Source organism: Sycon ciliatum, chromosome 12 (assembly GCF_964019385.1).
Source record: "Sycon ciliatum chromosome 12, ocSycCili1.1, whole genome shotgun sequence".
Lineage (NCBI taxonomy): Eukaryota > Metazoa > Porifera > Calcarea > Leucosolenida > Sycettidae > Sycon > Sycon ciliatum.
The window spans coordinates 18,165,864-18,183,994 of record NC_088654.1 but is presented as its reverse complement, the minus strand read 5'-3'; the positions used below and the strand labels follow the sequence as shown (position 1 = coordinate 18,183,994).

Below are 18,131 nucleotides of genomic sequence, written 5' to 3'. Positions count from 1 at the left end.
AGCAAAGAAGTCGCAGTGTTGGACGAGTCTGTGCTGGCACTTTGCCGAGGTTCAGCACTGGCACATCCCCGTAGATCATTCATACTCCTGGCTGAGCCTGAACTGAAGTGAAGGAAAACTCCACAGCAAAAACATGTCGCGTGCATTACAGTATACATGTCGTTGTACAGTGCTGGCAACTGAAATCCGACCCCTGAGCGGTGGGTTCACATTCTAGCGGTCCCCAATTTCATAGTTTTACCATCCCGTGTTGGGTCTTTGCGATGTAATTAGCCCGCGCACCACTCAGTGGTCGGATTTCAGTTGCCAGCACTGTCTGTAGTGTAGAGTGTAGTTCGATCTAGCCACTACCCTTGTCACTGGCGAGAAGTCGGTTCGTAGGCTGTGACAGATTTCCATGCAGTACCAGTCCAGCTAGTACTGACCCTAGGCTGTAGTACTGGCCTGTTCAAGCTGTGGCCTGTTGCAGTGTTCCCTGTTGGCGTTGCAGTGTTGGCAGTGGTGGCATGCAGTGTTGCATGGACTGGGCCGTAGTGTGTTGGCCCTGGCCTTGGCCTGTAGCGCCTTGTATTCGATTGTATGCAGCCACAAGTAAAAGCATAAAAAACTGGGAACAAAACATTCTGGACAAAGCGACGGATCTAGGCTAGGGTGTTTCTACAAAGAGAGCGATTGAAATATTTATATTAAGCAGTTGAGTTCTCACACCGAGTAACTGATCGCCCTGGCCCACAAGCTGTAGTGATTTGTCGGGCTAGGGGTTGCCACTTATTCAGTGCCCCATTAGTCCCTCTCAAACAAGATTCTCCTATCCATCCGAGGTTTCATTCAATGGCGGAGAGAAATGCAAAAGAAATCAGCCCGGCGGTCGCCAGCCATGGAGAGAGTACATGTAACACCGATGCATCGCCAGGGCTTTCTCACGTTCAACAAGCCAACAGCAGGCATTGCCAAGCACCGCTACCAGGAAGACGTGGCCACACATCGACTTCCTCTGGAGAGTGCGGACGTTCGCTGCCCGATGCTGTGAATCAGTTTGCGGATATGCTGAGAAGGCAGTACACAAGTGCAAAGGTACAGCTGGGGAGGGGTATGTCTGCTAAACCTAACAAACATTCTCTAGATAAGATCTATGTGAATCTTGTTGTCGTTCCTCGCGAAGAGCTCTCGTCGTTGAATGAGCAAACGTTCTTTGGTTCGCAAAGCGACATGCAGAAGTAAGTTAGTTGAGCCATGTCTTCTCACGCATAGCCGACAGGGTGACACACGTTGAACTCGCTAGTATGTTTGATTTTGACGAGAGCGAAATGGCAGAAGACGAGTCAGTCCGTGTATTGGCTGTTGCGTGTGCGGGCGCAGGCAAAACCACTGTTTTCTTGTTGAAAGGTCCACTGGACTGGGCACGAGGTGTAATCTGGCATGAGTTTGATGTTGTGAGTGCATTGGCATTGCGTGACAGGAGTGTTCGACACGCCAGCAATATCATTGACCTCTTGAGACTAGAGGAACATGGCATTGTTGATAAACAGGAACAAAAGGAAGTAGCTGCGTTCATCCATGCTAATCCATATCGTCTTTTGATCCTGTTCGATGGACTCGATGAAACTGTACTCGACGACTGTAGTGATTTTGTTCGTGGCATTATCTGCGGTGAAAAGCTGAAAGGCGTTCGCGTTCTTCTCACATCTCGCCATTCAGCGGAGGTGATGAAACTGTCGACATCGTGTCCGTTTGACCGGCGCGTGGAAGTACTCGGATTCACCAAGGGGAATGTGCGCGAGTACGTGAACAATGTCCTTCCGTGCGAGCAGGCCGAGCGTCTGCTAGAGCAGGTCGATGGCGATCCGAGTTTGTTAGCTTTGATGCAGACACCGTTTTTCACGCAGTCGACGTGTGACGTGTATCGTAGTTGTGGCTCGGTTCCATCGTCGCTGTTCGGTATCTTTACCGCATTGATCTTGAGTGTGATTAGACAAAACACGGGTAGTGTCCACAAGGACTGGTCATCCGTTGGACGTGTTCTGAGAGAGCAGATTCTTGAGTTAAGCCATTTTGCATTTTTGATGTTAGTTGAGAAGAAGATCTTGTTCACTGATGCTGATCTTGAAGGACAGCAGCTGTCAGGGGAGGCACGTTCACTGGGTCTTCTGGTGGCATGTGAGCCACTGTCTTATCCTAGCGTAAACCAATGGCAGTTCAGCCATCTTTCCATTCAGGAATGTCTTGCTTCTCATTACATTGCATGTAGCAGTCCCAATGCTGGTGACATTGAGTTCCTGGTCAGGCAGGTGGGAGCACTGACTGGACACTTGAGCACGTTTTGGTGCTTGCTGGCTTCACAACTGGCACCTGACGTCAAAGAAGCCTTGATTGCTGCTATCCTCACGCAGCCCGTACCCATGGAGGAGGACATAGAGAAACTGTCGGCTGGTGGCGACGTGATTCACTTCCTTTGCTCGTCTGAGGATGAACTTGTGGATGTAGCCGAGGTGTTGTGCGATCATCTTGACCAAGGTTCAGTTGATACACTGGCCAGGTGTCTCCTCACTGATCTACTGCCCACCAGTGAGACTGTCACTCAGGCCATGGACCAGGTTCTTCCCAACGCCTTTAGCACGTGTCTTCTAGACTATGTGCGAGCACTGTTGCAGCTTTGGCGGCGCAAGGTTCCACGTGCCAGCGTAAAGATGCTCGCTGGCGCCTTGAACAAGTTTCATCCGCCGGCATCGCGAGCTGTTCTTGAGTACGTCCAGTCAAATTGTTCAGAGCCTTTGGCTTCTCCCGTTTACTGTTCTACAAATACATCGAATTCACCTCCCTCCACAGCCAGCAACACTTCTTCTTACACTGACTCTAGTGGTGATCGATCAGTACTGCAGACTCAGGGTAAGGATGGCTCGGCCTCCAGAGATGGTACCAGGGAACATTTAACGCTAGTTCACCGTCGGTTGTTGCTGCTTGCTTGCCGCGTCTATGCCCAGCCCAGTGCACCCAGCACCGACACAGAAACAGTAGAGGGAGTATGTATCTTCTCGCCATCCCCCAGTCTGGGAGAAGCGCTGGAACATTTCGGCTTCGATTTCCACAATATTATTCTTACTGTAACAGATTGTCACCTCCTCTCATCTGTTTTGGAGCATCATAACAAACACATTGATTATATCGCTGTGCAGAATTGCCAGATCAATGATGAGAACTATGAGCAGCTATTACCTGGTCTTCGCCATTGTCAACGATTGCGTGTGGTTGATATATCTTATAATCCCATTACTGATCATCAAACCACCCTTCTAATCAACACAATCAGAGCAAACAATGCCAGTTTGGGGCAATTCCTTGCAGTTGACCTTGACCTATCTTCGCCAGGGTATGCACGGTTAGTTCCATCCCTAGCTCAGTGTTCTGCTCTGACTGTTATCCGCATTGGTGGTTCAAAGTGTCAGGTGGTCAAAACCAATGTTCTCATTGCTCTGGTTCTGTTAGCATACTGCAGAGCACTACATAGTCCCATGTTCCACTTCTACATTGGTGATCAGGGACTAGTGTGGCTCTTTCCACTGTTGATCCGCAGACCCATCGGTGGCTTTGGATTGTCGCTGGCTGGATTGACAGTCTCAAGTGCTCCGTTAGTCAGGGATGTTCTGAGTGTACATAGTGACTATCTGCAAGCGCTTGAGTTGGGCGGAAATTCTCTGTCCGACATGTTCCTGTCCATCATTGCCCCAGGCCTCGAGAAGAGTAGGAGTCTGAGTGTGTTGAGCCTTCCGTTCACAGGCCTTACGTCTCAGTCTCTTGCCATACTTGCAGAGATTCTTGCTTCATGCCCTGTCTTAGATGCCCTTCGTATTCAAGGCAACGACTTCAGATTGTCAGCGAACGAGATGTCTGCACAGTTTGTCATTGCTGTCCAGGAATGCAGAGAGCTACACATTCTTGACATGCCTGATCGAGATCTGGTCAATGATCGCCTAGTATGGTTACTTGACAGTGTAGCAGCGACCACATCATTGTACATTAGGTACGTATGACCAAGCGGCACCTGTGCGTGTGTGTGTGTGTGTGTGTGTGTGTGTGTTTGCGCACGCATGCGCGAAACAACAGTCTAACTTTTGCCTTGTGCGCCTTGAGAGCGGTGGCCTCTGGCTTCCGTTGCTACCAAGGCTATGAAATCTGTAAACGTTCCTCGAAACACACTTAACTTAATCAACTCTTATGTCGTGTTTGATCGCTTTCCCTTTCACGCGGCTTTCATAGCGTACCAGCCTGGGGCAGGCTTGGGCAGTGTGTGCGTGAGTATGAATGTGTGTACGAGGACAGCTGTGAACATTTTAGCAGCTGATTTTATTGCCGCCATTTTCCGCAGCTTGAGTGCCTCCGCTGAGCAGCTTGAGAGAACACTCGTCATGCTCTATCGTTATAATTTCTCCAGGCACACATGACATGGTATTTAGCTAGTGGTGAATGCATGCCATTATCCGCGCTGTTGAATTCTGCCTTTTGCAGCTTGTTTTCCTGGGATTTAAATTTGTTTCATTGCTATTTGCTATGCGGGGTCTGTATTCGGCATCTTGTTTTCTGTTCACACTACTTCTCTCAATTGTATCAGCAAGTTGGCTATAATTTCATCTTGATGAATGAAGACGTGCATCGTGATGTAGTTGGCAATGTGGTATTACCAACACTCCATAACCCCAAGAGTGTGCAACTCTGTACATGGGGATCCGTGAGGCGGAATTCCAACATTACGTCAAAAATAACGTACACACTCGTTGCGCTTGTAGTACTATCTGCAAGCACCGCGGAATGCGGAGTTTTGTACAGCTGTGCTTCAGCGGCATGACGTTATACTGGAATTCCACTGCTGAAGGCTACAGCAGCCAGACCCCAGTTGCACACTCACTTGGGGTTATGCACTCTTGGGATTACCTGTGTGCAACAGTGGTAGAATTTCAGTTGAGATGGTTACCGGTATGTTGCTTGATGTACATAACTATTTCCCAGTGATACCCGCAATGTGCATGTGCTATGGTCAATCAACATGTACCATTATCTATAGTTAACACTTACCATTACAGTCATGCATGTCTCTTTCCCGGTCTCGGGTATTTGGATACTTCGAAGTAGTTCAACCCTCCCCCCCCCCCCCTCCCCAAGCCCGCCCCGGGATATCAAACCGGTCGTAGGTCCAGTATGCCGATTATCAGTGCTGGATGCTGAGCCACGATTATGTTGACGGGTGCGCATGTATTGGGAATATGGGGTATGGGCGAAAGGGGGGGGGGGGGGGGAGTTGTTCCGAACGATGGTATTAGTGGGGTAGAGCAGTGTGTGTGTGTGAGGGGGGGGGGGGGGGTGAAGCAGTGTGTGTATGGGAAGGGGGGGGGGTGTGGAGCAGTGTGTGTGTGGGGGGGGGGGGGTGGGGGGAGGTAGAGTCAAGCAGCTGATGACTGCCACTGGGTATTGCTACATGTACATTAGTCATTACACTTGTCCCTTGTTGTATGTAGAGCCCTATCCTGTAGCCTGGTCAGGTGTGGAGGTACGCTGACAGCCTGTACAGGCAGGATGTACCCAGCCTCCATCACCCCTATATCCTGCATATGACAGGGTTAGTATGGTTGGCATGCTTTATCGCATAAGAAACTTTCCATTTGTGTGCACAAATACTGAAAATGCTTGTACGGTTAGACGTCACACAGCTTTGCCTGTTGACTTGCTCTTGCACACTGTACTGATTGGGTGCAGAGCACGATAGATGTCATTGCAGGCAGGCTGGGCCTGAAGACTTGCAAATGTGCAATGAGTTGTCAGTCGTTTCTCAATATGCTCAGACTCCACTGTAGCCTTAAAATACATTCACGGTTAATAGTCATTCGTTATAGTTATGGAGACGCACATACTCCACTGTAGCCACCCACAATAGTGTAGAACGGGTAATTTTAGCGACTATTAATTTTAGCGTTTTCTCATTGTCAACCGGTTAGGGACGTTTTATTTTAGCAATTTGCAGCGATTTTACTCACGGATCGCCAGTGCACTACTAACTTCTCAACGGATTAGCGACTTGAAACTTTAGCGAAAATGAGTAGATCGCTAAATTCGCTAGGGTTTTTACGTCGCTAAAATTACCCGGTCTACAGTACAGTAAAACCTGTTACTAAAGACCACCGTGACTAGCGACCAGCCTGGTACTACAGACCACCGTGACTAGCGACCAGCCTGGTACTACAGACCACCGTGACTAGCGACCAGCCTGGTACTACAGACCACCGTGACTAGCGACCAGCCTGGTACTACAGACCACCGTGACTAGCGACCAGCCTGGTACTACAGACCACCGTGACTAGCGACCAGCCTGGTACTACAGACCACCGTGACTAGCGACCAGCCTGGTACTACAGACCACCGTGACTAGCGACCAGCCTGGTACTACAGACCACCGTGACTAGCGACCAGCCTGGTACTACAGACCACCGTGACTAGCGACCAGCCTGGTACTACAGACCACCGTGACTAGCGACCAGCCTGGTACTACAGACCACCGTGACTAGCGACCAGCCTGGTACTACAGACCACCGTGACTAGCGACCAGCCTGGTACTACAGACCACCGTGACTAGCGACCAGCCTGGTACTACAGACCACCGTGACTAGCGACCAGCCTGGTACTACAGACCACCGTGACTAGCGACCAGCCTGGTACTACAGACCACCGTGACTAGCGACCAGCCTGGTACTACAGACCACCGTGACTAGCGACCAGCCTGGTACTACAGACCACCGTGACTAGCGACCAGCCTGGTACTACAGACCACCGTGACTAGCGACCAGCCTGGTACTACAGACCACCGTGACTAGCGACCAGCCTGGTACTACAGACCACCGTGACTAGCGACCAGCCTGGTACTACAGACCACCGTGACTAGCGACCAGCCTGGTACTACAGACCACCGTGACTAGCGACCAGCCTGGTACTACAGACCACCGTGACTAGCGACCAGCCTGGTACTACAGACCACCGTGACTAGCGACCAGCCTGATACTACAGACCACCGTGACTAGCGACCAGCCTGGTACTACAGACCACCGTGACTAGCGACCAGCCTGGTACTACAGACCACCGTGACTAGCGACCAGCCTGGTACTACAGACCACCATGACTAGCGACCGGCCTGATACTACAGACCACCGTGACTAGCGACCAGCCTGATACTACAGACCACCGTGACTAGCGACCAGCCTGATACTACAGACCACCGTGACTAGCGACCAGCCTGGTACTACAGACCACCGTGACTAGCCACCAGCCTGACACTACAGACCACCGTGACTAGCGACCAGCCTGGTACTACAGACCACCGTGACTAGCGACCAGCCTGGTACTACAGACCACCGTGACTAGCGACCAGCCTGGTACTACAGACCACCGTGACTAGCGACCAGCCTGATACTACAGACCACCGTGACTAGCGACCAGCCTGATACTACAGACCACCGTGACTAGCGACCAGCCTGGTACTACAGACCACCGTGACTAGCGACCAGCCTGATACTACAGACCACCGTGACTAGCGACCAGCCTGGTACTACAGACCACCGTGACTAGCGACCAGCCTGGTACTACAGACCACCGTGACTAGCGACCAGCCTGGTACTACAGACCACCGTGACTAGCGACCAGCCTGATACTACAGACCACCGTGACTAGCGACCAGCCTGGTACTACAGACCACCGTGACTAGCGACCAGCCTGGTACTACAGACCACCGTGACTAGCGACCAGCCTGGTACTACAGACCACCGTGACTAGCGACCGGCCTGATACTACAGACCACCGTGACTAGCGACCAGCCTGATACTACAGACCACCGTGACTAGCGACCAGCCTGGTACTACAGACCACCGTGACTAGCGACCAGCCTGATACTACAGACCACCGTGACTAGCGACCAGCCTGGTACTACAGACCACCGTGACTAGCGACCAGCCTGGTACTACAGACCACCGTGACTAGCGACCAGCCTGGTACTACAGACCACCGTGACTAGCGACCAGCCTGATACTACAGACCACCGTGACTAGCGACCAGCCTGATACTACAGACCACCGTGACTAGCGACCAGCCTGGTACTACAGACCACCGTGACTAGCGACCAGCCTGATACTACAGACCACCGTGACTAGCGACCAGCCTGGTACTACAGACCACCGTGACTAGCGACCAGCCTGGTACTACAGACCACCGTGACTAGCGACCAGCCTGGTACTACAGACCACCGTGACTAGCGACCAGCCTGATACTACAGACCACCGTGACTAGCGACCAGCCTGGTACTACAGACCACCGTGACTAGCGACCAGCCTGGTACTACAGACCACCGTGACTAGCGACCAGCCTGGTACTACAGACCACCGTGACTAGCGACCGGCCTGATACTACAGACCACCGTGACTAGCGACCAGCCTGATACTACAGACCACCGTGACTAGCGACCAGCCTGATACTACAGACCACCGTGACTAGCGACCAGCCTGATACTACAGACCACCGTGACTAGCGACCAGCCTGATACTACAGACCACCGTGACTAGCGACCAGCCTGGTACTACAGACCACCATGACTAGCGACCAGCCTGATACTACAGACCACCGTGACTAGCGACCAGCCTGGTACTACAGACCACCGTGACTAGCGACCAGCCTGGTACTACAGACCACCGTGACTAGCGACCAGCCTGGTACTACAGACCACCGTGACTAGCGACCAGCCTGATACTACAGACCACCGTGACTAGCGACCAGCCTGGTACTACAGACCACCGTGACTAGCGACCAGCCTGGTACTACAGACCACCGTGACTAGCGACCAGCCTGGTACTACAGACCACCGTGACTAGCGACCAGCCTGGTACTACAGACCACCGTGACTAGCGACCAGCCTGGTACTACAGACCACCGTGACTAGCGACCAGCCTGGTACTACAGACCACCGTGACTAGCGACCAGCCTGGTACTACAGACCACCGTGACTAGCGACCAGCCTGGTACTACAGACCACCGTGACTAGCGACCAGCCTGGTACTACAGACCACCGTGACTAGCGACCAGCCTGGTACTACAGACCACCGTGACTAGCGACCAGCCTGGTACTACAGACCACCGTGACTAGCGACCAGCCTGGTACTACAGACCACCGTGACTAGCGACCAGCCTGGTACTACAGACCACCGTGACTAGCGACCAGCCTGGTACTACAGACCACCGTGACTAGCGACCAGCCTGGTACTACAGACCACCGTGACTAGCGACCAGCCTGGTACTACAGACCACCGTGACTAGCGACCAGCCTGGTACTACAGACCACCGTGACTAGCGACCAGCCTGATACTACAGACCACCGTGACTAGCGACCAGCCTGATACTACAGACCACCGTGACTAGCGACCAGCCTGGTACTACAGACCACCGTGACTAGCGACCAGCCTGATACTACAGACCACCGTGACTAGCGACCGGCCTGATACTACAGACCACCGTGACTAGCGACCAGCCTGATACTACAGACCACCGTGACTAGCGACCAGCCTGATACTACAGACCACGGTGACTAGCGACCAGCCTGATACTACAGACCACCGTGACTAGCGACCAGCCTGATACTACAGACCACCGTGACTAGCGACCAGCCTGATACTACAGACCACCGTGACTAGCGACCAGCCTGGTACTACAGACCAGTTCGTCAGACACGGACGGTCTCACATTCATTATGGTTGTGCGGTGCAAACCTCTGACTAAGGACCACCTGCCAGCAAAGACCGCTTTCTCTGGCCCCAAGGGGTGGTCGTTAGTCACAGGTTTTACTGTAGTTGTCAGTCTTGTTTGCATAGTTGCCAGTTGCCAGGGATTTCAGATGCACGCTGCTAGCCCATCAGTCACTGAGGACTGAGGTGTTCGACCAAATCAAGCTGGAGTGATGCATGCGTGCTGCGGATGTACAGTCATGATGTGCATACTTGTACAATGCATGAGGGTCAAGACGGGATATGCATGATGCATTCCTCCCGTACTGTACCTTTGACTTTGTCACTGAGGATAGGTATGTAACGGCAGATTGTCTCTTTATCCAGCGCCAGTAGTTCTTGTGTTGCTGTGCAAGTTGAAAGCGGCCCCTGCCACCCTTGCTTGTTGTTTTCTCGATATTACATGTGTTTATTGAAATGAAAATGAGGTGATGCTTTTGGCTGCTGAGTCTGATTTCTTTGATCACGACTGCACATGATGATTGCATCCCATTTAGCCGGACCACCTGAAATCTTAGTGCCACAGTCCTGCTTTGCTCAGTTCGTCTGAGACGACACTAGGGAACGCGGTGTCTCCTATAATACACTATTATTTTTTTCATTTACTTCGGGGCTGTCAAACTCCAAGTAATTTATTTGCCAAAGACCCTACGCCGGTAAGTAGGAGACCAGCACGTGGCACACAGCAGAGCTATGGGATGACAGTATGGCACTGCGGATGTAGCTAGGGTCTAGTAGGGATTGGAATGCAACTAACTACAGTCATGTCGATCATGACACGTACTTGTACTTGTACTTGTACTTGCGAACACGCAAGACCCTCACACAGCAATGGATGTTTGAGTATGTTGATAGAAAAATGGCAAGACACAGGACATCTACTGTCCTCAACATTGAAATCTTCAATATCCTTGCGAGAGAACACTCATTGCCTTTGTTGCATCAGCCACGATTCCATCGGTGTACATCTTGATAACACGCTTACCAAGTACAGACACGTTACATGGTTGTGAAAGTCACGGGTAGGGGAGGCTCCATCATACTTGTAATCTTTGCTATCATCATTCCAAATGGCAGCACGTGTATGTGGCCATCATACAGCGAAATGAGAATATCCCAAACAAAAATGTCAAAACTGGCTCAGTCTAGTACATGTAGTTTGCTTTTGCTTTTAGTCATTGAATCTTCAATACTGTACCTGTGTCATTGAATCAGTATCTTCTATGGCCACACGATTGGAACAGCACTGCATGAACAAAAACAAGTCCGTTCGACCAGGTATGGAATCAACTGGATGAGTTTGAATGAAATGTAGCAGCGCAAAAACTTATCACTGACACTAAGCTTATAAGTGATGGCGAAAGTCTACAGTCGACTAGTTCTGTCGCGCACAGCAAAGAAGTCGTTAGCGCTAGCATGCTGCTATCAGTCGTGGAATGTGCTGTCACTTTGCGGTTCAGCACTAGCCCATCCACGTAGATCATGCATACTCCCGGCTGAGCCTGAAAAAGGCTGAAGGAAATCTCTACAGCAGAAACTAATGTGTCGCAATCTGTGCAATTCGTGCTACAGCATACTCTGTACTACATGTAGTCCGATCTAGCCGCCCATCCTTGTGTCTGGCTAGGGCCAGTAGTAGTAGGAGTGGACCGTATGCGTGTTAAAACAAAATGGCGTCACGATTTATTGAAAGTGGTATAGTTGGTGGTACGAGTGTTCAAACCCATTTGAACTTCATACTGTTCGTCTTCTTTTTGACATGCTCTCTTTCCATCGTCCTTAGCTTTTGTTTGTTGAGAGCTGTTTTGGCTTTCTCCTATACCTCTGGGGGATGCCAAGTGATGGTTTTGAGAGGCTAGTGATGGCTGTGAGCGAGAGTTTGCCGATCGGCGTCGTCCTCGCTATAGCGATGAAAATACTAGTTACTGCGCACCTGGCAGATATCACAACACGTCGGAGCGTCCAGGAGCAAAGGAATCTTGGGTTTTCACTGGAATCTAGTTCCTCCAGCATCGTGTAGCCCACCGTCGGTGAATGGCCGTCCAGAAAGGTCGAACCTGGTCTTCTGCAGCATCTCGCAGTCCTGCGAGGCACACTGAATACGCCTGTCATGTATTCCACAAATAAAAATCACGAAGTAGTGGACTTTATAGTGATGAGTCTATCCTGTATGCTGCAAAAGACACAGGAAATGTGACTGGTGTCCGTACACTGGACGCCAATATCATCCCAGTCTTCTCCTGCAGGATCTGTTTGACATTGACATACCGGTATGCAGTGGGTCGACATTGGCCTGGTTTGGCAGCTATCTGCCTGGTTGGATGTAGCAGGTTTGCATTGGCGCGTCGTCCAGTCCGACATTTTCTTGTAACTGCGGAGTACCGGCAGGGTTTGCTCGTGCTGTGAACACATCTCTACTGCCTGTCTCGTCCTGAAAGTGCCGTCTCGCCGCTTCCTTGCTCTACAGTCACGCCGTTATTTCGCTTTGTTTCGTGGTGCAGCTCAAAACCTGCCCAAACAACTGTGAGCTCGCAACATGGTATGGACAAATTGCGCCACTCATGCTCGTTAACTAAAACCGGGATAGTCGAGTAAGCGAGTTCACTCCCTGGGCCATGGCAAGATCTGTTCAGCGTGGGCTATTCCAACCTCCAAGTGCGTAGTCACCGATCGATCCATGCGATGGTGGTTGACCTACAAAGAGCCAAGGTCTACGAGTACTTCCTCCGCGTCATCGAAATTGTCGCAGTTTGACTTTTGATATAAAACGGGGTATTTACTCACCAGCACTCGTACCAGAGGCAAGGAATCGGACATAGGCGATGGTCATCAGTATAGGGTGACGGCAAAGTTCTATTTTCTGTTATTGGAAGCTGGAATTTTTGAACTAGACGCAATTTCTTCGCTGATGTCGCTGCGATGGTAATTTCGACTCGCTGAGATCAGTCAAGCGTTGCAGCCTGCACATTTCTCGTGCTTATGGCCATTCACTCAAGCCTCATCACTGTTTTACCTTAGCTGGGGTGAGAATGACTTCGTGGAACAAGTGGCAGAGCTTGGAGAAACATCGAGGGGACAGCAAACTAAATGCCTGCAACAGCGATAAAATTTGTCGCTCTGGCCGAGACACTCAGTACATGATTGTACCTGCAAGAGCCGTGTAGACTCTACACGTAGTGCTAGCGATGCACGCGCAGGTGCCGTACCTAGGTATACCAGTGAATCACAGCCGGGCAGTGATGCTGAAAAAGAGGGCGCGCTGGACGTGATAGTACACTTACCTGCATGAGCTGTGACCACACAGCTAAAATAAATGGGCATGCCACGGCTAAAAAAAGGTCATTTCAAGATCGAGGTGAATCCGCCGACGGTAATCAACGGACCTCGCAACGATCGTGTATTCTTACTAGGCGTCGTTGGTGGTGAAGTAGAAATCATCCAGAGCTAGCAGACGACAAGCATAGCAGCTCTTGTCCTGCGGAGAAAGTCAAAACGTTTGAGATGAGGCGCGACCAACTTTCAACCTTCCTTGAAATATTTCGGAACGATATTTTTGCGTCCATTGACATCAGCGACGACGAGGACTTCATCTCTGCATGAAAACTCTCAGTCCCACTGTCCTGGAACGTTACTCTAGTCTTCAGACTATCATACTGTGCAATAAGTTTTCAATGGCTTAGCTTATGAAGTTGTCAGTAACAAGTGACAAGTCACTAGTCAAACTGCGACAATTTCGATGACGCGGAGGAAGTACTACTATTGGATGCTGTCTACATGCAGTCAACAAAATCAAAGTACCTCAGTATGCCCCAGAATAGGGCATGTGCATCTATAGCATGACACAACAGGGGTTCTGGCGGCACCTGTCAAACAAGCAGTAGCGACTAGTGCCAGCTACCTATTGGAGGCTAGCCGCTACAGTCTGTCACTGGAGATAATTATTATGTTCACTGTTTGGACTGAGCACAATCACTGATGCCCAATCAATCTGCCCAATGTGTGTTCTGTTCCACCTAATTATAACGTCCCATCGCATCAACCCTACTACACGCACATGTCGTCACTCTAGCATGACTTGTGTTATTTTCGTTTATTTTGATTCGCACGATAAATAGAGCACAATAAACGTTAACTTGACTGAAGGATAAAGGCGACTGCAGATAGAGGAACACATCGAGGTACAGGTACCGGCATCAATACAGTATCAGAGAGAAACAAACAAAAATGAGAGGTACGCAGAAAAAACTCTCGTAAGCACAAGGGGAAGTGGTTGATGAGGGATGAATGCACTCTCCACGCTCATCTACACTGTTCGTGGAAATGCACACATGCATACAATAATATACAACATAGCAATAGCATGCACAGAACCGAACAATTTCATGTTCACACATGCAAGCACAGACCTGAACATTAGTACCAAAAGCCGATACAGACAATATCCCCATACACACAGACGCACGCACACACACACACAATGTCCCATGTATGCGCCCGTGGCGAGAAAAGCACGCAAATCTACAAATGCAGTGGATGTGAACCCACAGATTTTCTCTTATAGCAACGATAGCGGATCTGATTCTGAACGAAACACACACACAATACAATCATTGAATGCCCATCCGCAGATGATGGCAGGTCCTGAAAGGACAGGCAGTGTTCCAGTAATGGGGAACAGAACTTCGAGTGGCGGGTGAGTCATACACACACACACGTGCGTGTGCGGGCACACACTACAGTGCGTTTTTTTATAATAGACTCTGAAAACCTTGAGAACGTACTCAAGGACACTTTTGAGAAAATGTCATGCGAGTTGCGTCACGAAAATCTGCGCGCGAAATTCGAAAAACCAGGTGTGACTCGTGGCATTTCGCCATCTTGTTCAGAGTGTCCTTCGAGCTCCTTGCCTCGTGGCCTGAGGAATCATTTTGTTGCTGACTGCTCTGTGGCCCTATTTTGCTTTTTCTCGAGTGTCTTTTCGTTCGTGGCAACTTGTTCTCTCGACATGCCACATAATTATAACAAAACGCGAACGGGCCATGGTACATGGTGGTGTCTGTTTTACAATTTGTTGCGAAGACGAGGAGAACAATGGCTGGGCATCGAATTGGCCCCAAGTATTCCATTCGTCATGCTGCTGTTGCGTGTGGCGTCAGCATTTCCACCATGAACAGATGTACCAGGGATGCTGACGGCGAAAATCAGCGTGCTGCGTTGGCCTTGTCTGTCTCCAGTGATGAAGGCAACGAGAGTGACAATCCCCGATGTGAGACTCGTGCCATGAAACCACTCAACCCTGACGGATTTGCTTTGGACTGTATAAGAAATAATTTACGGATTCTATGCTGCGAAGGAGGACCCAACACTGGACAAAGTTCCTGCTCGCTGCAGAGAAACCATCGACGATTTTCCAGACATGAGCAAAACTAGCTCTTGGAAATGGTTGTTCCATGGGATTCCAGTGTGGCAAGACCAGAGGTATCACACAAATAATGATGGAACAGCACAGGATTGTGTCATGGCGGCATCGCTACCTGTGAGACATACCTGGATGAGACGTGGGTCAATGCGCATCACACAGGTACTAGGAGGTGGTACGACAATGGTGACAGGAGTGGCAAGCAACCAAATGAAGCACCATCAGGTAAAGGCAAGCGCGTTATTCTGCATACTGGTGGACGGGACAGATTCGTGAAAAACTGCGCCGATGTGTTCGTGACTGGAGGCCGGCGCCAACGATGATATACGTCGTCGGCTGTCCGAGCACATCTGTTCACTGTGTAATACTGTCGTCACAAGTGCAACACAAAACACGGAATTATTGGGGCCGTTTCGTTCCTCGCTGGTCTTCTACTATTCGCAGATGTTGAACCAGACACAACTGTGACCTATTTGCATTGTGTGTGTTGGTGTGTTTGTAAAACTGCTCATGCTTCCTTTTTGTTAGTCTCTTTATGGGAGCTGTGTGAATTGCCTTTGTGATTTGTTGTGGTGTTTGAATTTTCACTGCATTCTTTCAGGGATCGAGGGAAGTTTCCTACATGCATGCTGGAATGTTTTGATTTATTGAGCTAATTGCAATACAGGATTTGAATTATCCAGTACAGTTTGCCACAGTAAGTCGTGAAAAGCCACGACTCACTGATTTCCTACAAAGGTTAGGAGAACTGCAGACAGCAGTGCACAACTGCACAGCCGGCCATGTGCATGTACATGTACATGCATGCGCTGTGCTACAGTATACCGAAAAAGAAAAGAAAAAAAAGAATCAAGGTGAACTGTACTGGATTCGAACTCATGCCGGGCACCATGCAAGTGATGAGCTTTCCTGGCTAAAACTTCTGTTTAAAAAATCAAAATCCACTGAAAACCATTTAAAACCGGATTTCCAGCCGAAACCCGGCCGAATATCTAACTTTGACAATTATTATTATTCCGACTCCCAAACTTAATTTTCTTCGATCCAAGACCCACACAAACGCAGCTGTGAAGAAAAAATTTCAAATTTGGAATGAGAACAAACTAAAAAATCAAAATCGACAATGGTCTGTTATAAAAAAACGCACTGTAAAGTATTCAGAAATAGAATCGACATTATAGTATTCATTGGTTGGGGAATGGAAAGGAAAATAAAACATTGCTGTAGGTTATTGTTGTAAGGACACTGGGAGCACAGCAGAAAGGTAAGCAACTTGCTTTGGAGCAAAGAAAGTTATTATTCCACGGATCTCAGAAGGAAAGAACGCTCCAGAATGCTGCACTGGCAACAGGCGGCCTGCATGTGCGGGGCCCCTGCAGTCGGTCCAGCTGCCGGCCTTGCAGTGCTGAAAAGAATGTGCAGTACAGCATGTCACATAGTATCGCAGCCTGGACAAATAGGCGCTGGGAAGTCCTAGTTATGTGCCCACCTACACCACGATGCACCAATCTTCTGAGCTACTTTGGCAACAACTTTGTCCACTTCAGACTCCCATGGGCTCAGCCAGTTGTTGAGGGCTGCACCAAGGTGGACGGCAATGACCGCTGATGGCAAGGTAATCCATGACACACAGTCACTAAGGCATCGTCAACATGGCGCTGAGGCTGGATCGATAAAATCAACCTTTAGGCTGCCGCGGGGTTGACAACGAGGCCGCTGTCTCGAAGCTAGTCAGTCAGCCTGGTCACCGCCATTGACGAACCAGTCGCCACCGCCAGCAGTGGCGGTAGGTTGTGACAAGTGTGGTGCAATATTGTCACTCGCGCGGCAAATTCAGTACTCAGGATAAGATGAGTGACAAAGGGAACGTTGTGTTTGTATAATATTGAAGTGAACAGGGATGATCACAAACCCTGCACGTACTCCACCGTGAGTTACAAGAAAATTCCGGACTGGACGACGAGCAAACGCCAACCTGCTACATCCAACCAGGCAGATACTATTACGATAGCTGCCAAACCAGGTCAATGCCGACCTACTGCATAATGTCAATGTCAAACAGATCCTGCAGGAGAAGACTGGGGTGTTGGCGTCCAGTCACTGAGTGTACAGACACCAGTCACATTTCCTGTGTCTTTTGCAGCATACAGGATAGACTCATCACTATAAAGTCCACTACTTCGTGATTTTTATTTGTAGAATACATGACAGGCGTATTCAGTGTGCCTCGCAGGACTGCGAGATGCTGCAGAAGACCAGGTTCGACCTTTCTGGACCGCCATTCGCCGACGGTGGGCTACACGATGCTGGAGGAACTAGATTCCAGTGAAAACCCAAGATTCCTTTGCTCCTGGACGCTCCGACGTGTTGTGATATCTGCCAGGTGCGCAGTAACTAGTATTTTCATCGCTACAGCGAGGACGACGCCGATCGGCAAACTCTCGCTCACAGCCATCACCAGCCTCTCAAAACCATCACTTGGCATCCCCCAGAGGTACAGGAGAAAGCCAAAACAGCTCACAACAAACAAAAGCAAAGGACGATGGAAAGAGAGCATGTCAAAAAGAAGACGAACAGTATGAAGTTCAAATGGTTTTGAACACTCGTCCCACCAACTATACCACTTTCAATAAATCGTGACGCCATTTTGTTTTAACATGAATATCGCGGGTTGGTTCGTAGCAATCGTAGTCGTAGGTCCACAGTGAACAGAGTGAGATTTCCATGCAGTTCCAGCTCCTGGTTGCATGGACTGCACTGTGCGTCCAGTGCGTTGGGCTTTGCAATCATTTGCAAGCATATTACAAAACGGAGAACAGGAAATTTTGGACACAGCGCCGGACCTACGCTACAGTCTAAGGTGTTTCAACAAAGAGAGTGAGGGTCATGTTTGCGAGCAGTTGTATTGA

General features: G+C 49.9%; 1 protein-coding gene across 1 annotated transcript; it reads left to right on the top strand.

Annotated features, from left to right (window-relative positions):
* Nucleotides 1-523: 523 nt before the first annotated feature.
* LOC135828905 (uncharacterized) lies at nucleotides 524-4,639 on the top strand. The gene has a single exon (XM_065341338.1). It carries the CDS (start codon nucleotides 1,284-1,286, stop codon nucleotides 4,026-4,028), a length of 2,745 nt encoding a protein of 914 aa, XP_065197410.1. The 5' UTR covers nucleotides 524-1,283; the 3' UTR covers nucleotides 4,029-4,639.
* The last annotated feature ends 13,492 nt before the right edge of the window (nucleotides 4,640-18,131 follow it).

Excerpts from the sequence above, each read along its gene's own strand:
- LOC135828905 (XM_065341338.1), top strand. The coding sequence starts at position 1,284 with ATGTTTGATTTTGACGAGAGCGAAATGGCAGAAGACGAGTCAGTCCGT.